Source organism: Desmodus rotundus, chromosome 2, assembly GCF_022682495.2.
Source record: "Desmodus rotundus isolate HL8 chromosome 2, HLdesRot8A.1, whole genome shotgun sequence".
In the NCBI taxonomy this organism is placed as follows: domain Eukaryota; kingdom Metazoa; phylum Chordata; class Mammalia; order Chiroptera; family Phyllostomidae; genus Desmodus; species Desmodus rotundus.
In genome coordinates this window covers 189,136,159-189,157,822 of record NC_071388.1, presented here as the reverse complement: position 1 = coordinate 189,157,822, position 21,664 = coordinate 189,136,159, and the positions used below count along the sequence as shown (strand labels likewise).

The following is a 21,664-nucleotide window of genomic DNA, read 5'->3' as shown; positions in this document are numbered from 1 at the left end:
GGTGAGTAAACCCTTGCTCTCTGGTTTTAAGCCACTCATTTTCTTAGTGTGTGTTTGAATACACATGCATATTCATGCACACACATGCATATTCATGCACACACATGAACATGCACACACACAGAGCCTAAAGCTGTGATTTGAATAACTCTTCGCCAATAGTACAAATGGAAACATAGAGGCTGGGGCAAAAGTAGGTTTACATTTGTGAGTACACTAACCAGAGTTTATTCTTGCCTTATTATGTATTAATTACTGTCTTATTTTCCATATGAACAACTATAAACTTACTTTGCCCCACCCTGTATTATACTCAGGACAAGTTATAGCATTTCAAATTCTAAAGTAAAGGCATTCAAAACTCAGAATGTTTGTAGTTTTCTTTTTTTCTCATTCTTAGTTCAAGCCTACCCTATAAGTCACTTAGTTTTTAAAACTATTTCTGTAATCCCCATACATCCTCTCGTTATGTGAGTATAGTTATAGATAGACATAAACACTCTTAATGTAAAAAATGGTCAACTGACCAGAAACATGTATATATCCATTTTTTTAATAACTGACTTTTGTAGGTAGAATATTTAATATATTCCCTCTCTGTGGAAGGCAGTCTTGTTTTGTGAGTAAAGGATCATTTTATAAACTCTGCTTTTAATTAATCTGTGCATGAACAGCTTTAATATATAGTATTTAACATTATTAAGATATTACTTTAAAAAACTTATACCCTATTAGATAAGAAAAATTGATATCTTTCTTATAATCAAGCTTCATTAAATTCACTTTAAGAGTTCATCAATTAAAAACAAATACCATAGTGGTTAAGGCCAATCTTTTCAGCTGTAGTAAAAGATTATTTTCTTAAAAACATAAAAAAAACCCTCAAAATCTCTAAAGCTTACTTTTTATCATTTATTAAAGCCAATTTGAGTCTATAAGGCATTAGGTGGGGACCCAGGGGACCCTGTTTCAGGTTCTGTCAGTCTCGTCACTTGAAAAATAACCTGACCCCTTAAGAACATTAGTGTCTCCATCTGTCAAATGAAAAGTTTAAATTATATAATTTTACTTTAAAATTGAATGTTTACTACTCGGTATCCAAACATAATCTTGCCTTCCATAACATACAATTATATGTAGCATATAGGCTAAGATTCTTCACAGAGATTCCACTTGGAAAAAAAGGAATAAAGAGAGAAAAAGTGATTAATGTTCTTTGAAAAGATTTATGCAAGAAAATTTGTGAGACATCTTTGCTGTAATGCTAATCGTGTTTTACAATATTTAACAATCAGTTTTGTGGGCTTAAGACAGAATATTCATTTTACATACTAGTGATTGGATAGTTGGAAGTGAACTTCCTCATTACCTGTTCCATAGCCCCATTCCTCTTTTCAGAGTTGTACAAATGGAAGACCCAAGTGATTAAGGAATCTGTGAGCAGCTTCATGGCTTAGTGGACAAAAGTTTCAGAATACAACCCTAGAGGTAGAAGGACCTCATTAGACTACCTTTTTCAAGGTTTATGGAACTTTTACCTTCAAAAGATTCCTGGCCTCAGTGAATTGCTCACGTATGGACAAGGAAGTCCACATTACACAGTGTCCGTGACATTGGGTAAAAAGCGCTCCAGCAAAGAGACAGACAACTTCAAGTCTTCACTTAAAGACTTGGCCAATCTACCCAAGAATTTGGACACATTAAAGGCTAAATAAATTTATTCTGACTATTAAACAAAGATATTGCAATGGAACTTAATATTTTTAAGAATAAGTTAAAAAATTTAGAGAAAAAAGACCCTACCCTTTCTAACTGAAATGAACTATTGGAAGGTCTTTAGGAACCCTCCTAGAAGTGTTACTCCTTAAATTCTAGCTAAATGTGTTAATAAGTAGCTAAAGGATTATTAGGGAAAAGATCAAATGTCACAACAGTCTTGTGATAAGAAACATAACACCCAAAAGAAAATTGTCAGAAAGAAACAAACAAAAAATGTTTAGGATTTGCACCAGGGTGAAGAGATATAAATTCCATGTGATAACTAATCTCCAGAATGATAACAAAATTCTTATTGCTTATCTTGAATGAAGCTAAGGAATGTTGGCACTAACATCAAATTGTTTTTTATACCCTTTCTTTTGTGACTGTGTTAATATGTTCTTTGACTGCATCATATAATATGAGCAGAGACTTAAAGCAGAAAAGTATAAAGTGAGGAATTTTCAGTTTTATTTTATCAACTCATCTAGCCATGAATATTTTAAAGGGAAATAAATATCCTCTTGTTCTATGGTATTTAGAAATGGTGTAGAAATGGTTGTCTAGGGACACAGCAGCTTACTTACCCTTAGTCAACAGGAAGAGGAACTTATTGACTAAGCTCTGGACTAGGAACAATAAATTCATAAGCTAGCAGGCTGCCATGGCAAATCATATTGCTCTGCAGTTATGCCAAAGCATCTCCTCCCGCTTCAGGGCTGGCTTTGCCCTTGGCAAGGTAGGGGAATGTGTGTGTGTTTATATACACACACACATATGACTATGGTTTTAGATCAATGAGAAAAAACTCACAGTTTCTTTCTCATCTTAAGCCATGTGGTCAATTAAAAAGGCAAATAAGCTAGAGGGGCAATACAGTAAAGCATTATCAGTATGTTATAGCTAAAGCTAGTGAGTTTTTCAGATTCTTCCTTGAGATTAGTTTTTCCCAAGAAAGAGAAACCATGAGAACTTAGCTGACAGAAAGTCCAGCTACTGTCCAGGGACAAAGGGAAGGCAAGGAGAAGATGAAACACAAATGCTATAGTCAGAATCTGCATGTGGCATAAAAGAAGGTGATAGATTCAGAGAGCCACCTGTGGTCATGTGACATGGGAAGAATGTTTAACTCCCCGATCCTGTTTTCTCATTAGTGCCATGGGAGTCATAAGTTTTAATAATGATATTTACCTTAAAACTTTATAAAAATTAATAAAACCTAAAATAGTCTGTGACATATAGTAGGTACATGATGCATATTAGTTTCCCTTCCTAGTTATCAATTTCCCTGAAGTAGTCATAAATTCATCTATAAAAGGATGTGATAATAAGGAAACTTTGAGAACTGCCTTAGAGTTATTAATGTTTATAAAAGGCAGCATGTCCATATAATTTGGGAAGTCAATTGACTCCCATTTGTATTTACTGATGCCTTTTATAGCTTTCATTTATTAAAAAAGAATTTTCAGTAATAGATTAGATGAGACACCTGAGAAAAATTAAGTGTTCTAGGGTTGCCGGTAGAAGTGGGACTTTTCCCCGGGATCCTGAGAAAAGCATTTTGTGGACCCACGCATGGGAGATTATGGTGTGGCAATATTTATTTGGGGGGAAATGGAAGGCTGCCCTGTGTCCCACATCCCTCCATCCCGGCATGGAAAAAGTCCAACTGCGTTTTCAGCAAGGCCAAAACAAAGTCCAGGGTCCTGAGTTTCTTGTTCATATTACAGCTTAGTCCTTTGCAGCTTGCAGGCAGCTGTTAAGTGGTCTTAGTCCCCATCCAGGTAGCTGAGTACTGTTCCTGGGACTGCAGCTGCACCACTGTACTGGGTTCCCACATGGAGCCTGCGTTTGGAGTCCACACAGCTGCATGGATGCTAGATGTGCACAGTTACTGTGGAGAAAATGCATGAACAACGGATCTAGTGTGTGTTCCTGGGGAGAAAGAGAAAGCTTCTCTGTTAGGCTGTGCTATGGTATCTCCATGTTATCTTGGGAAGGACCAGAAGCTATTTCAGAATAACCCATCAGCTTCGCTAGATTTGGGGGCTTCTGATGGGTCCACCTGATAGCCAATGGATCCTTTTCCCAGGATAGACTGACAGGCATCCCTGGTCATGATTTTGGTTCCTATTGCAAGTGCTTTCCTCCCCCTGCTCCCTGCTTACAACTGGGTACCAGAGGGTGGTCAGTGCTCCTGGGGGAGATTTCCTATCTGCTCCAAGGAGACTCTCATGGGCACCAGTTCTCTGCAGTGTTGAATGAGTCTATTTATGCTGTAGCTTCCCAGTGAAGCCATCAGGCTCATGCTCTTCGGACCATTAGGCTCATCGATGCCTGATCCCTTTGGTTTCTTCCTTTATAAATAACTAGCTAACTACCTATGGTAACACTAGGGTTAGTGAAAAGTGAGCAAAGAATAAGAGCCCAAGTTAATGTTCAGCTGGATCATAGCATCACAATTATCTGTTTATTACCGTATTATATCATTGTATATTTTATTTACTATATAATTAATATTAATTTACTTATTTAGTTTGTGTGTATAAAGACCTCATTTCTTTAAAAAAAATCAGTGTTCCCCATAATCAAAGCAAACAGAGAAATAAATACATTAATACATAAACACATCAATAAATAGACAAAAGACATCTTGTGTAATGTATGTGTAATAGTCTGCGTGTGTGTATGTAAGCCAGCTGCCTAAATGCAATGGACTTACCCCACTCCTTACTGGTGTTTGGTGTATGAACACATTTTGTTTATTTTCTTCTGGTTTTCCTAGGAAAAATGAAGATTCTAATTCTAGATGCATCAAGAATTGTACCTAATGCAGAAAACATTTGGTCTGTCAGCTGTCTGAAAATATAAAAATACCAATCAGAGTGTTAAGAATATATGTCAGGGAGGATAAAAGGTTGAAAACCCTTAATAGTTACGATGTGGAAGTGTCTAGGTAATAAATTAGTGCTGATACATTACAACATCTTACAGAGATACATTCCATTTCAGTTAAAAGGATTTGGAGTGGTTCTTGGCCCTAGAAACTTCAATCCGATAGTTAATATTGATACTAACAATTATCTGAGGATTAAAAGAGCTGTCAGTCATTAACAACATGTTCAATTTAGATAGAAGTCAGGCACTAAGCTTGTGATTTTGTTTTTTAAGAAGATAGATTTGTATGATATTTTTTAAAATTGTCATAAGGCAGTTCATCTAGGAATTTAAAATTTCCCAGAAACAATATTAAATAATACAATATTTTAACTAAAACAACAAATATGACAAATACAGCGCATGTAATAAGACAAAGGTTCGTATCTTTATTATTCAAGCGAAAAGTCAATTTTAGGACATGATGTATGTAAAAGTCCTTTTAACACTGTATTTGATGTATTTGCTGACATTTGCCTTCTCTATAATCTCTGGCATTTGAGTCCAAGTTAATCATACAATGTTCCAGTGATATGGCAACAGAATTAAACTTGACTCTCTCCGTCACCCTTACAAACCCCCCGCCAGGAAAAAAGTCTCCCTATCACCTGCCAGCGTGTAACCCTCCTCCCTCCATCTTCACCCTGCTGACAGTAAACCCCCTCACCAGCTAATTGAACAGATGTACCCGGTGCTGCTTCCCGAATCCGCACAGCCAGACTTTGATGGACAGCAGAAAGTGGCACAATGAAAAAACAAAAGCCTTTTAACTGAGAGCACCGCTTTGTTCTGCTTAGAACATTAAGGTCACTCCAGCTCACTCTGGCTGTGGGGATCTTAATTTTTCTCAACCAATTTACTTGCAGCTGTCATTCTTCCCAATATTAAAGTTCAGCTCTTCAAGAGTGGGGAATCCGGGGGCGGGAGGCGGGGGGGGGGGTGGGCAAGCAATGGAAGAGCTTGTTGCAAACTAAAAACAGCAAACACAAGTAAAATCTGGCTTGGCTCTCAAGTACAAGAAGTTATTTTCAGAGCCTATAAATTATGACATGGCGATTAACATGTAATTTAAATATATTTAAACAACAATTATATCGCATTCCCAGCCCAGCTAATTGGCCTCACAGATGTTCCCTTGTAGCAGCATTGCCCTTCCAGGGGGAAAAGAATGAGGTGCTTTTTATCATGGAAAACGGAAAAAAAAAAAAACAAAAAAAAAAACAGAACCGTAAAAAGCAGCCAGTAACCTTAAAAACAATGAATGCTAAAGGGACTTTGCTTAGCATTTTTCCTATTTTAAAGCTAGAAAAAGCATGACGACACCCCTAGTGCTGTGATGGCATCTGGCAGTCTATCCAGACAGACTTGGCGGGCCGCTGACAGACAGACTCGTCAAAGCGACGCATTCTAATGCGGCTGGGCCTCTCTTCCTGTCCTGGAACAGACTAAGTGCCAGAGGTCTAGTTATTTTTAATATAACGCCTTTAGAACTGAAGGCAGTCCAGCCCAGATAATGGATATAGATAATAAAGTATTTCCTGGTGAAGAATGACTTGTGAGTTATTCTTTTGATCATTTCTCTCTCAAGTTTTTAAAAATGTAAAATGTGCAGAAGTCAAGGCTGTTTTCTTGAGCCGTGATTCTAGTCAAACATTCTAGTGGTACAGCAACTCCTGCAAGTAAGAGGTCAAAGGAATGCTGGTAATTACTAAGATTTTGTTATACCTTACCTTCTAATATGTAATCATAGTATTGAAAGAAATTCACACCAACCTCATTTCCTTCTTGCCTTTTCTTCTACTAATCTCAGGTAATGTTTGATAGTACAGTGTTAATTGCGAAGGGCCAGGGACCATGTGCACCCTGATATCTCCAGCATCTACCACAGTTCCTGAACTTTCACTATAGAGAATTAATTCATGTTTGTTAAATGTTTGCTAAATAATGAGAATTTAATGATATATGGGCAAAGGTTTCTAATGTAATAAAGTTCTACCAGTCAATTATCCTATTTCTTATACTGTCCCCTATTTTATATATCACTGGACTATATAGAGAATTCCTTTCTCAACATACATGAACAATATATTTGATTTCACATTTTTCTAAAAGATCACAAGATATTATTTATATTTTAGGTAATATGGAGAACAAGTAAGCATTTTAAAATACTTTGTGATGAGTACCTTTGGCATCTTAATTGCTTGACTTTAAAAATCCAATTTAGCAGGTGTGAATGTTTAAATTTTATATATTCTCTGCCCACCAAGTTCATTTATAAACATTAACTTACTTTGTCTACACTAAGAATAAGCTAGAGAGACCAAGAATGAAAATGAAGGCCTGACATGTTTCATGACTGACCACGTGGCTTGTCATTGGGACTGGAGCTCAGAGCTTCTAGCAAATCATGAGACAGTCAATCTGTTTAATGTGCGATACCACCTTCTGTGCATTGCTTTTTAACTATATCTCCAACTTCCCATGTCAAAATCTTCAATGTGTTGTCAAGTTGTGTTATCAGAGAAGGAAAGAGAGAAGTATTTTCTATGCCATCATATCAGTGACTCACTTATGGGGAAAATTAAAATGTTCAGAACGCAGAGGTCTGAAACCTGTCCCTTGATTAGTCCAGTAGACTAAGTGAAGAACTTGGACTATCTGGTTGTTTTTAATGTGCAGTAAACAGTTCATCTCCATGAGATCATATTCTTCTTAGATTGTTTTATGAATCTCTAAATTGTAAAACCATTGACCTAGAATAATATTTACCTATACATGACTTTGTCTTGGAGGTTTATTTTAGTTAGCTCTGTTCTCTCAAAGACAGAATGTAGAGAATGCAAGCGTTATAAAATCAACTGTTTTTATTTTCCCTATTATCTGCAGTGCCTAGAAAAGTGCCTGACGTGGAGACAATAGGTTCTCAAAAATGTGTTTAATTAATAAATTTATATATGTAGTCTTTTATTAAAAAACAAGGTTGCTGTTTATGCAATCCTGTATACTTACCTGAAGGAACAGTGGCTTTAATGTTTTATCCTATTTTTATACCTACTTTTACTAAGCCCATAGGCTGCATGGAATATTAAGCTGTAAGAATATAGCTTTTGTTTTTATTAGCAGAAATCTGATTTAACCAATTCTAAATAAATGGAACTAATGTATGTAATGCGTGTTTCCAGGAAAGAAATTGATATTCCAAGTTTTCTTCTGTTTCTTAACTTAAAAAAAAAAATGGGACTGAAAAGGAAATAATACATACCTTTTTATAAGGAAAGGCTAACAAGTTGACCCTTTGCTGAAATGGCGAAAAATAAATGTAACTTGATAGAAAAAAAAATATTCCAGGCAAATTGAAATCCACTTCTATCTCCTTAAGATAAGGGCTTCCTATAAGAGAAAAGTTGGTGCCGTGGCACGTGGCCATTTCAGTCATTCAACATCAACAAAGAAAACTGTTCCTTGTCTGCAATTACAGTTTACCATTTATTGTCTTTCCCTTTCTTCCAGGGTTAATCAGAGAAATATTCATCGGCAACCTAACTTTTAATTCATTTTCTATAATCCTTTTCTATATACTTTTCCTTTTCAGGGAGGAATTAAAATACCCAGTTTCCTGCAAATGCACAAATAAACTCTCCTGTAGTCAGAGGGCATTCAATTTTACCATTTAGCAAACTTCACTGCTGTGCGTGGTTTTCTCTCTGGTTCATACAACTCATGTGGCTTTTCTTTTTCTTTCTTTTTTTTTTCCCATTCATATTACCTCTTATTATATCCATCATTCCATTTTTCTTTCCTATTAGAGTGAAATTGGACACAGCCCTCCTCCCGCCTACACCCCCATGTCAGGAGTAAGTATTTCACAATCAATCTTCATCTTTTAGGATTTTTGGTCTTTGCTTACCATGTTTCCTCTCTCTTGTCTCCCCATTATTTCCTCATTTTTGCCTTTGCCAACAGTGAGTTAAGAATTCACTGTGGATTGCGTAGCTGCCTTTGTAGACTTATTTTATTTCCATAGGTAAACTAAATTTGAGATTTCATGCATCAGCAGTAGCTATTGATTTTACCTGGGCTCGTAAGTTATGCTTCTAGGTGAGGAAACCAATTATCTTTACTTCCATGATTATAGGTTGTGTGCTAAAAAGTCAGCATCTCAGTGACGGTTCTCCACGTACCAGTGACTCAAAGTCGTGGTAACCACAGAACAGAATGCGATAAGGAAATAGCACCACTCAAATGGCATCACTGTGCTTCTGTTCTTAATGGCAACGATCTATAATGAATGATGTTGCTATTTGTCATGAAAATCCATTTCAAATTTTATATCAAACATGGGCAATTGTGGGAAAAATGTGAACTGTATTTTATTAGATCATGTGGTAGGTGCTTAGTAAAATTAAAATATATATTTCCAAATTGTTTATCCATGATTTAATTTTTTAAAAAAATTAAAAGTTTAGGTGTTAGTCTGTAACTCAAACCCATTAGCCATTAGGGAAAATAAGCTCAAAAAAAAAAAAGGAAAAAAAGAAAATCTGACTTTTTTCTGAAAGACAAGCTTCCATAACCTTTTGGTTTTTAACATTCATCTTTACAACTATTCCTAACAAAAACTTTCGTCCAAATGTGTCTCTACTATTGACAGAACCAGTTTGTGTACCGAGATGGGGGTTTTGCTGCAGAACAAGGAGTGTCTGCGCCCTACAGAGCCATGACCAGCACCATCCCAGAAGCTCCCGTTGCTCAGGGGGCCACTGCTGAGATTTTCGATGATGCCTGTTGCAATGGCACCCTACGCAAGCCAGTGGCACCCCATGTCCAAGAGGATAGCAGCACCCAGAGGTACAGCGCTGACCCCACAGTGTTCGCCTCAGAGCGGAGCCCACGCGGAGAACTGGATGAAGAAGGTTACATGACCCCTATGCGAGACAAGCCCAAACAAGGTACACACGGCATGTTCAGAGATGATTGCCGTTCCACATTCACATCCATCAGAATGAGCAAAGCATAGACGGGATCTAGCCAGGCCACTGGACAATGTACCATCTGTGACCCAGAAAAGACCTTGGCTGCTGCCATTCAGCCTCTACTGTGTGAATCAGCAGCAACCACAGCAGTTATAGGGTTTTCTTCTTTTAGAAATCAGAAATCTCAGGCCCCACCTGGGTAGAAACCTGAATTTTAACAAGATCCCCAGGTATTTTTTTTAAGTGATTAAGTCTGAAAAGCACTAACCTAAACATATCCTTATTGAAATATTTAAATGAGGTAGCATATCGCAAGATTTCAGAACCATTGTTTTATTGGACTTATTGTAGAGGTTGTAAAGCCTGGTATTGTTTGCAAAAGTGTCTGAAGCTTTGAATGGCACCAATAAAATATTTGGTTGGTTCACTAAAATGGTGTCATTTAAATAACCTCATTTATCACAGGAGATTACAATTTATTCTATGACACATTTCAAAAATTAAAGTTCTAGCCCTGCATGCACTTCTGTGTATACCATCACATCTGGAAAAGATTCATAGCTTGTGGTTTTACAAGGCACAGAAATAACTTTGCAGTTGCTCCCTCTTATCCACTGTTTTGCTTTCCATGGTTTTAATTACTCAAGGTCTGAAAATGTTAAATGGAAAATTTCAGAAACAAAGAATTCATATGTTTTCAAGTGTATGCCGTTCTGAGCTGTGTGATGAAATCCTACCCCACCCTGCTCTGTCCCACCCAGGGAGTGTATCCATGCCGTATACACTATCTGTTCCTTAGATACTTAGTAGCCATCTAGATTGTCAGATTAACTGTCACTGTCTCACAGTGCTTGTGTTCAAGTCATCCTTAATTTCCTTAATAATTTCTGCAGAGCGCAAGAGTAGTGACGCTGGCAAATTGGATGCCAAAGGAAAGCCATGGAATGCTTTGTTTAAGTGAAGGGGTATATTTAGGGGAACAGAGTATATACAGGCTTCTGTACTATCCACACTTTCAGGTACCCACTGGGGGTCTTGGAATGTACCCCCCCAATGGATGAGAGGGGTCTACTCTATAATGTTAGTGGTAGAAATGTTAAGCATCCAAATCAAGTAACATTTCAATTTGGAAAAAGTCCCTTTCCTTTTACATGTGTAGTGTCATAAAAAGGAGAAGATGGATGTTACTAAAAACTGATAATCATGTCGCAGCATCTTTAGTGTCAACAGTAAACTATATTTTAAGACCCCGTGTGAGGGCCCGTTATGTCCTGTAATAGAGGGTTATATTCATGTTTATAAAATGCAATTGAGGGATCCTTAAGTACATACTGTAAATAGCCTGTTAGAATAGATACATCTACCTATGTAGACATACTCCTTTTACATAGTGTTTCTGTTGTAGTATATGATGTTTATATATAGTAACTTCACAAATGTAGGCTTTCAAAAGAGTGGGCAGATCCCTCTGAAAGTGGAATATTCTATGGGAAGAGTCTCAACTCAACCATGGAGTTACTACTCTATGTATAACTTCATGGCCGCACAAATTTGAATTAGGATAATAAGTAGATTCCATTGAGAAAAGGTACATAAATCTTCAAAGAGAAAGGCAAGTCAGCCATGCAGACTCACTGTAGAGCGTCACCACAGTCTGCCTCTGAACTGTAAGAGACCACGTTTATGTAGAAGAATGTTCTGTTCTAGCTTAGTTCTTGGAGAGTAGATCACTTTAGTATAAACATTTCTATACTTTCAATTAAGAAGTTCAGGAATCTTATAAGAAAAAATAACCTATTTCTGGTTTCCTTAAAAGTTTCTTCATATGTTTTTCTTAAAATGACAGTGGTTTTGAGCCCCTTTTGAATTAAAACATTCTCTCAAGGGCAAAGGTCATGCTACTCCTGTAGGGGCAGTGATAAAAACAGTGCAGTAGAACGAAATGATCTCTCAGTAGGAGTTAGAAGATCTGAATTCTAGGTCATTGGTAATTGTATCCTTTATACATTATTTAATCTCAGTTTTCTGTCTATAAGGCTGGTAGAATACAGCTTGCATTTCTTTTTTCAGGGGATTGGGGCAAAGATGAAATGAGAGTGCCCTGTAAATTGTTGAACTGTAATTCATGAATATGATGACGAGATATTAATTATCATCTTGTAACTTGCACATGATTCTAAATACTTAACTCTATCCAGTAGACCTATATCCAGAAAACATTTTCCCTGAGTTGATGAGATTTTTCTCTCCACATGTCATGCTAACTATAAGAGATAGAAAGTTTGTTTCAGAATGGTAGCATCTCAACAAACAAAATAGGAATAGCTAACGTGTAATTTTTGTATATATACCAAAAGAGGATACAAAAATATGGTCTAACATATATTTGAATACATGCCTATATATAGTCATATTATAGAGGGGAGGAATAAATTTGAGGAGGATAACCTTAATTAGCAACATTTTAAAAAATTGGAGCCAGTACCTATTTTAAGTAAATTTATTAGATTGAATCATATGAAGTAGCCACTATGTGACCATTTTTTTAAAAATATATTTATTGATTATGCTATTATAGTTGTCCCATTTCCCCCCCACCCCACTCCATCCTGCCCACCCCCTCCCTCCCACATTCCCCCCCTATAGTTCATGTCCATGATGACCATTTTAAACCTAAAAAATAGTGATATTTCATATTATTCAAACTAATAGTTTGCTATTTTGTGATTTTCATTAGCCATTGGAAACTGTTACAATTTTACTACATTGTTAAGCATTTGCATTGTCAAGAAAGTTGCCTTAGAAGCATGTTACATGCCTACCAGATTTGTTATTTGAGTTAAGGTTTTTTTTTTTTCTTAGACATTTCCATTCCTATATGTGAAGGGGGAATATCTATAATTAAATCCTTGTTACCTATACAGACACCAGAGCAAACCATACAGGCTACAAATGCTATTTTTTCACTTCATCTATTTATCTTGGATTGGAATAAGCTATAGACATTTTGATCCTTTCCCAATATCCTTTACAAAGCTCCAATTTCTTCACATTTAAAGGTGATTTCATCCTGATAAATTGTCTTATCTTCCAACATAAGTTATTGACTTTTAGAAAATAGAAACATTTAAATAACTGGCCCCATATGTAGGAGAGACAAATGCGATTAGGAAGGAAAAAGAACAATCTAGGGGACAAGAAGGTTGATACCAGCCCTGTTGGACTCCTGCTCTGTCCTTACATTGCCCTACTTGCTCCTTTTTGAATGACAGCAGTAATCAACAAAATAGCTTTTGTGACGATTCATGGTTTTATTGTGCTGAACAAGTAAGCCAACCATTCTGTATAACCTTGCTTTGATGACTATTTTCCAGAAAACAGATGTTAACTGATATTTTTACATTTCATCAGAATATTTGAACCCTGTAGAGGAGAACCCTTTCGTTTCTCGGAGAAAAAACGGAGACCTTCAAGCTTTGGATAATCCCGAATATCACAATGCTTCCACCGGTCCACCCAAGGCAGAGGATGAGTATGTGAATGAGCCACTGTACCTCAACACTTTTGCCAACGCCTTGGGGAACGCCGAGTACCTGAAGAACAACGTACTGTCTGTGCCGGAGAAAGCCAAGAAAGCGTTCGACAACCCTGACTACTGGAACCACAGCCTGCCACCTCGGAGCACTCTTCAGCACCCGGACTACCTGCAGGAGTACAGCACAAAATATTTTTATAAACAAAATGGACGGATCCGGCCTATTGTGGCAGAGAATCCCGAATACCTCTCTGAGTTCTCGCTGAAGCCAGGCACTGTGCTGCCTCCTCCGCCCTACAGACACCGAAATACTGTGGTGTAAACTCAACAGTGGTTTTAAGGTGGAAAGACATGCCCGCTCCAATTTCCCTGCCACCTCTCTTTCTCTTTCGGTCTTCCTTCTCCTCCCAAGGCCAGTAGTTTTGAAACTTCCCAGGGGAAGACACAGAGATGCAATGGTAGTTATGTGTTTATCTAACTTGAACATTAGAAGGATAGACTGAAAGAGAAAGACAGGAAAACCCACACTGTTTCTTCATTTCTCTACATGTGTTGGTCAGGAGACAAGAACAGCTAGAGAAGGACCAGCAAATAGAAGGCATTACTGCCTGATGTCAAATCAGTTCTTAACTGTTTTCTTTTTATAAATTTCTTTCTATTTTATTTTTTTTCAATGCAGGATCTTGAAAGACCCATGCTATCTGTTCCTATCTACAGGAACTGATGTGTACATTTTCCGCAACCCTGGAAGTCCTACTAAACTTTCCATTAGAATAAATGCAAGGATAACCTTTTCTATAACATGATAGTAACTGAGATTGAGAATCCAATTTCTTTCACCAATAATTTCTGTCCCAACAAGTGGAGTATAGCTAACTCAGCTTTCACAATTTTTGAACCTACATCAAAGTTGTAACTACTATGTTTGGAGGCCTTTCTTGATTTTTCTCTTTCTCTCCATCTCTGCCTCTCTCCCCCTCTCTTTCCCCTTTTGGTCTATTCCTTCATAACTTTCTCTCTTAGTTTTGTCTCTAATTTTAACTTTTTTTAAATTTTACATCAAAGCTTCTTATGTGTTGCTATACATTGACAGAATTTTAAAAAGGGACATGTTAATATAGTGAAATGACCACTATATTAAAATACAGTCTTTAAAATGAGAAAGGGAGGCCAAGATTTTAGCCAAATGTAGCGTCAGATCTAACTTTTGTCTTTTACACTGTTGGATATGTACTGCCCCTGCTCCTTTCCGTCCTTCAATATTTCTTTCTCCTCCATAACCGACAGTACTGGATAGGCAGTTGGCAGTGTTAAGATAGAAGGAAAATTAAGAGACAGTTTTGTGTGGTTCATGAAAACTACTGACATTTTCAGGGGTGACCCAATGGGAAATCAGCCCATTGAACTGGAAGAAACACACTGGATTGGGTATGTCTACCTGGAAGATACTCAGAAATGTGGTTTGCACTTAAACTATAATTTTATTTGTTCTCTTTCTAGACTCCATTTTGGATTTTGAATGAAGCAATATGGAAGCAACCAGCAAAATAACTAATTTAAGTACATTTTTTTAAAAAGTGCTAAGATAAAGGACTGTAGAAATACCAAACCAAGCAAATTAGGACTTTGGAACAGTATCTAGGAGTTATGGTGAGAGGGCCAGCACATTATGTACATGGGATATCACATTCGCTACGCAAGGGAGGTTGTCCAGTTTGTATACTGCATATTAAGGAATGCAAGTAAGGATTGGCTTGAATTCCTTGTAATTTCTAGTATGAGACTCTATTTATGTTAAGGGGAAGGCAACTCTTTGCACACAGATTGGTAAAATAAAAAGAAGTAACCATTCAGAGCTTACAGATAGGTCCTTGGGTCAAAAGTTGTAAATAAATGTGAAAATCCTCTCATGTAATTATTTTAATATCCAACATACTGATAATCTTTTGATACTTTATATAATAACTCTTTTTCTTCAAGCACAGCATCCTAGTTCTAGAACCATCTTTCTTAAGTATTGTTTTAAGTCAATACCTGCTGAGTTAATATGAGCAATGGGAACAAATGGAAGGAATGTCTCCAGGAAAAGGGAACCTCAGGTCAGTAATTAGGAGAACTGTATATAAGTCTCTCTTTTCTAGAAAAATCTGCCCCAAGTCATTTGGATATTTAAAACATATTTTTTCTAGTGTTAACATATTGGAATCAAATTTGAGTCTATCACATAAAAGAAAGCAATTAGACTAAAAATCTAGAATGACAAAATAGTTCAGAGAGGAAAATGAAAAGGAATCTGTGCTTCTACTTAGTTTGAAAAAGTAAATTCATCCAAATCTTCAACTTATTTTTTTCAACTGCTATTTATTTAGAGTCTACTAAAAGCACTGCGTTATGTGGGGAATACCCAGATAAATGTAATATTATTCCTAACTTAAAAAGTTTAGTCTAGATTTATTTGGAATGACTCTTGAATTTCTTCATAAGTTCAAAGAATAAGATTGCGTGAACTTTTCATGAGTAGTCATCATAAAATTAGCTGTTCATTTAAAGGTCTCCAGTGAACTCACTTGGGACATGAATGGAAGATCCTACAAGTTACTGCAGTTGACAAATAAGAGGGTTTCAATGTTATCATCTAAGCACAAATATGTCTAGAAGGGTACTGCATCGCTGGCTCATGGCCTCTCTGAATTCTAACTTGACCATTAAATCAGCAGTTTATGTTGGTCTTTGGCCAAGAACATTGGAGGCTTTGGGATTGCTTTTGTCCTGAGCTATCAGAAGTGAAGTAAGCTATAACAGTGAGAAAAAGCAAGGAGGGTGTTTGTGAGACCCTTTCTAGTAAAGTTCAACCATAAATTTCCTGAGAATAATTCAGGGGCCACAGCCTAAACTCTCTCACCTATTCCAAGGGGTCTCCAGGAAAAAGGGGACCTCGCATCAGTACGGATGGAAATTTAGATACAAGCCTCTTCTTCTGGATAAATCTGTACCAGCTCAGCCCTGATTGCACCCTTGCTGGATACTGGAACTTGATTTTTTTTTTCTTCTGATTTTCAATATTCAAATGTTTTTATTGGGAAATGGAAAGCACAATCAGTTATTTTGAAGAAGGAAAGAAAAATAACATTTTTACTGTTAAGGGAATGGAAATGTGTTCAGTGAATGTGATCCCCTTCATCCTAAGGGCATGAGACCCTGGCACAGCAGGCGAACTTCCTCTGATGAATGGAGGTAGAGGCCAGTGTGTTCCAGGAGGCCCCAGAATTTTTCACAGGAGCTCCGCTTCATTTTTCCTTTTGAGTGATTTTTGTAGTACATGCTTCATTCCATTTGTTTTAGGGTTTCTCTTGTGTTTTATTTGTCCCACTAGGAAAACATATTTCAGAGTGTATAAGAAGGAGAAAAAAAGATTTTCATTTGTTCCAAAGAATAAATTATTCAACCCAGTGGAGCGAAATTTTAAAATGCCAGTTAAAGCCTGAAAAGCGCATTAGACTACCATGTTTCTGGGGCTAGCTGTATCAGTGCAAATATGCACAATCAATCAAGTACATTTGAGGAAAATTAATATTAAAATTATACAGACTATATTTTTTAAATCCCCAAATTTTTTAGTTTCTACCTATCTTGGTGGATCCTATTTTCAAATATGGAAAAATATATATATAATGAAAAGTTTGTGTGAAGAAGTGTTTCTTAGGCAGGTGAGAAAAGACATCTTCTGAATCAGGGTAGACCCAGAACCGCAGAGCATCCTGGGCCGTGCAGAGGTGTTCCGACTGCTGAGCAGCAATTTTCTCCCCAAGTATTAGTGGCACAATTTAGGATGAGAGTTCCTTCTCAAGTAATAATCTTGAAATAGCATAAAACATGCAATACTCAAATTATATTAAAAGGTACAAGTAAAAATATGAGTTTTTCTTTTTCTTTAGTAGATCAGGAAGAAAGACTGAATATTGATAGCAGAGAGAAGAAATAGTGTTCTTGTAAGTGTTAGAATGTGTATGTGAATAGCTTCTGAAGGCAGGACATGGCATGAAGATCATGAATATTCCCAATGCCAAGGACAGACCCAGTGGCAAAGGACTGCGAGGTCTACTGCTAGATGAAGTTAGAGGGGCTATCAACGTGCTTTCCAAAGTGTTGAAAGTGAAAAGAGAAATTCTATTGTTTAAGTCAGACAGGGAAGGATGTAAATACAAGTTTTTCTAGAGCTATCTAACCTTTATTTCAAAACTTGAATTATTCACCCATCTATAAATGTTGATTATTTAACTAGTATATGTAGTTCATAAGGTAATAGAAGTGGTGATTACGACAGCATGTACATAACTGGGCAGAACCAGGATAACGCTCGCTGTAAGATGTAGATTTAGTTAGGTTATCAGTCATTAAATGATTTTAATATTATTGAATTAATTAAACTAGAAAGTTAACCACAAAATGTAATGTGACAAAATAAAATGCTGGATATAAACGTGTAGGATGGATTTCTCATTGTAAAAAATAAGTTTGCCGTTTAAAATTGTTATTTGTTAGGTTTAGCTGAAAGTAGACAGTTGAAGAGCCGGTTCCACTTGCAAAAACTTGCTTTAATGTACTGCAGTTAATTTTGTCTTACATTCTTATTCCTTTACCATTTTTAAATGTATTGCATATAAAAAGAAATTTTTAGAATTTGTTTTGCAAATACCACCTTGAAGAGTTTAACAGGCAAACATGTTACTTAGGACTCCAAGTTAAGAGGTGTTGAGAATGAAGTCAGGGAAATGTGAAAGCTCTATTACCTTATGCAGAGACAAAGAATGAGCGGTACCATTCAGTAAACAGCGCACAGTGCATCTGTGAAGCCTTCTTTCTTTTTCCATACCTCCTGTTTCCAAAAACAAACCAAGGAATTAGTTAACTTGATTCTCATAGGTACATGCTAAAGCACGCATTTCAAACTGCTGTAGCTCCGTTATTTTGGAGTCTAGTGATTAGACTGATGATTTTTGATAAGGCAAATAAGAAATCCATGTGTATAAGCTGCTAGTTGTTAAAAAAAAAAACAGATGAATTCATTCACTTCTCTATATGGCAGGGACAGAAAATTCTCCTGTGCTGCTCTGTGTACGTGGATTGTGAAGGACAGCCTTGAACCCGTGCAGACCCATAAAGGCAGCCTCAAGTCTTTTAAATGCCATTTGCTTAAGAACAAATAACATTATACAGAGATAGACTGGGTATAATTTTAAAATACTAGGATCAGTGGAGATGTTGGTATTACAGTGGGGCTAGCTTTTATGCTTCTGGGTAGAATCCATACAATTTTCTAATCCCAGAGAGGCCTTTGCAAGAGTAGTTCTCCCTACAGCTTCAAGCACGAAGCTGTTGTGGGCAGGATTGGGTCAGGAAAACCTTGCGTTTGTGTGGATAAATGGCTTTTAACACCACACGGGCTGCTTAGTTCTGTTCATTACCGAAAAGGTCTCCATGAAATAGTGGAAACTTTAGGCACTCTGTTCAAGTCCCCCTAATTTTGTAAAGGTGCAAAAATGTAGAATATGTCACATTTGCAGACCCCTGCCTCACCTCTTCCCAGACAGGTGATATTTTGGGCAGAAGAAAATGCTTCTCTAGTTATGAGCTGGAAAGACTTTAAGTCCCAATTTCGTGGGAGTATTCACATGCTTTCCCTAGAAAATACTCTTTGACAGTCAGTGTTCTGTGATTATTTTAGGAATCACAGACAATTTCATTTCCCTCTGAACATTAGAGGAAAATACCATCTTTATTTTTTTCCTTCCATTGGCACAACCACCTCCATTGTCTTCACTTCTCCACCGCTCTAGTTTGGAGTGGTTCTCCTGATGCTGTACCTCTCTTAAGCCATAGTGGATCTCTGAGGTCCCATGCCCTGCTTTGGGAAGTAATGATTTAGCCTCTGCTCTCAAATGCCTGACTTCTCCATAAAAGATCCTAACAATTTAGACATGATTTGAATTATTTCACAAATAAATTACTGCACAGAGTACACATTAAAATTATGGTTTTCCATGGAGATCAGTCCTGTATTACGTCCTTCTCTGTAGGAATGTGAGATGAGCCAGCCCTGTGATGAATCTTGAAACTCACATACGGGCATGTGCCCTTGGTAGGTCTTAGATTTAATGGTTTCATGAAAACCTTCTATCTCCCTGAGAAGTTAGTTTTTCCAGCACATTAACTTATTTACTTTATTTATCTTATTTTATTCCTGATTGCAAGTATTTTATAGCTGCTGTATTTTTTTCATAAATAAAGAGTCTTAATATCATACAGGTAAAGGCTATTCAGCTTTGAGAACCACCTGTAATCCTTTATTGATTCATTCATCCAATAAGAAATAAATAATGAGTGCAGTTTTGCTATAATAAAAATTTGTGTTGTCTACTAGATTGCCATTCTTTCTCTACTTTTGCTCTTTAAGGACATTTTTCTTTCAAGGCTCTAATGAGTTTGACCCATATTATGAGACGTGGTTATATTTGTACAAATACACAAATATGAGAAAACAAAGTTTCGTATCTGTAGGCAATAGTCTAATGCGTCCAAACCACTTTGCCTTTACTGCTATTTTTCTCGCTGACTTGTAAATGTTCGCCCAGCCTGCAGCCCTTCCGAATCATCGCAGACCATACCTCCTATATATTGACATCACCTGTGTTTTGAATATCATTTCCAGATATTTCAGTTAATGAAGGGTTATACTTTTACCCTAATGTGAAGGTCATTTTCCTGTATATTTCTGGATCTCTCAGGGGCTGGGAGGGGGGAGTGAAGGGACTACACCATAGCACTCCAAGAACCCTTTTAGGATTACTCCAGTAATCAACTACGAAAGTTATTTTCTAAATGTAGATATGTACGCTGTTCTTTTAAAGTAAGGTACTTTGACATATGTAGCATAAATTGGTACTGCTGTTAAATGGGTCGATTACTAAACTGAGCAGCTGTGCAAGGGCAGCTAACTTTGAATGCACACCTCGCTGGCTGGCGTGTCTACATCTCACGTGGTGAGCGCCAGGGACTTGCATCGCTGCATGTCGAAACTGCATTTTCACACGGTATGACCAGTTGTTCATCTCTTTCTTGAGCACGATTGTAACAAGATCGAATGAAAAAAGAGACCAATCTGTAAGACAATTCATAGCACAAGTTCATGTTAAATCTTCTCTCAAACACTCATCTCATACACGCATCAAAATAGTTGATGGTGATAAATTTCAGGTAATAAAGGAAGACACTCTACCAAAAAGACAGAGGCTTGAGGTATTTTATATATTTGTATTCATTTCTTTGTGTTCTTAACTTGTAAACAAAAAATAAATCCTCTCTCCTGTGAAGACTCTTCAAAGGACAGAGGTGCAAAAATACCTAGCTGGTAAGCCATCAGTGTTTCATTTAAACCCCAGTGTTCAAAGTTAGCTGCCTTTTGAAATAAACAAACAAAAAATACTACTGTATGTTTGAAAATGTGAATAGTATTTTTATAGCTTGTTAAAGACATGGCTAGTTGCATTTGTAAATAATGTTGCTTTGATTTTCTTTTGTGGACATCTTTATTTGGAACATAATTGTCTTTAGGGTTAATTTGTATATAAGAAATTGGCTTGTGATTTTTTTTTTGGTTGGAAGTTATAATTTTTACATTACTTGTGATTCTGTGTTCAGCACTATTGTGATGTGTTCAACCTCTGCACTCGCTTACACAATAGGATATGACAATTGTGTGTTGTGTAATGTTATTTTGATTTTTTTTCTATTTTATCTATGAAGGATTATGCACTTAACACACACTAACTTTTTTAATGTTAGGTATATTTTTAGTATAATTTCCCTTATTCTTTTTTCTCCTCCAACCCTTCACCCCATTCTTTTTCCTTCCCTCTATTTCCATTGTTATTTGAAATGAGAGACAAAAAATATTTTAAATTTCTGTAATTAGGCCTTTCAGTTAGTTCTCAAGGATCCTCTCTTGGCTCTTGGGAAAGAATTGTATCTGTACAAGGCAATTATAGAATGCGACCTGCTTTGCCTCATTCCATACTGATCATCCCAGCTGAACAATTTGAAAACTGTTCTGCTTTTTTGTTACATGAATCTGTCAGAAATATATTTTTAATTTAATATAAATGAAATTCAATAAAATATGAAACAAATTTTCTCTTCTGTGTCAGAAGTTTTTCCTAACCAACTGGGAAGAGGAAGATTTGCTCTTGATGTAATAATCTGAAGATGTGTAATGAGCTTTTATTTCATATTTATGAACCTAAGCAATTATTCCTGGGAACCCTTTGGTTGTGTGACATGTGATCCATTCCATGTTTCACCATGTAGCACATATGCCTATTGATGTGTACAAACTTACTCATTGTGCAAACTATGCTTAATTAATTGCGGTGGTTTGTTTCTTTGGAAATTTAAAAAATAT

At 36.6% G+C, this 21,664-nt stretch overlaps 1 protein-coding gene across 3 annotated transcripts in view; it reads left to right on the top strand.

Moving 5' to 3' along the window:
* The window catches only part of ERBB4 (erb-b2 receptor tyrosine kinase 4), a 959,089-nt gene extending 937,697 nt beyond the window's left edge, over positions 1-21,392 (top strand). The window contains exons 26-29 of one of the 3 annotated variants that reach the window (XM_024563791.3): positions 8,505-8,552; positions 9,350-9,647; positions 13,083-13,547; positions 14,707-21,392. In XM_024563791.3, the coding sequence (XP_024419559.2) occupies positions 8,505-8,552; positions 9,350-9,647; positions 13,083-13,528 (792 nt within the window). In that variant the 3' untranslated portion in view covers positions 13,529-13,547; positions 14,707-21,392. Of the gene's footprint in view, positions 1-8,504; positions 8,553-9,349; positions 9,648-13,082 lie in introns of all 3 variants that reach the window. The other 2 variants (XM_024563789.4, XM_024563792.3) reach the window with 2 other exon arrangements.
* Positions 21,393-21,664: the final 272 nt, after the last annotated feature.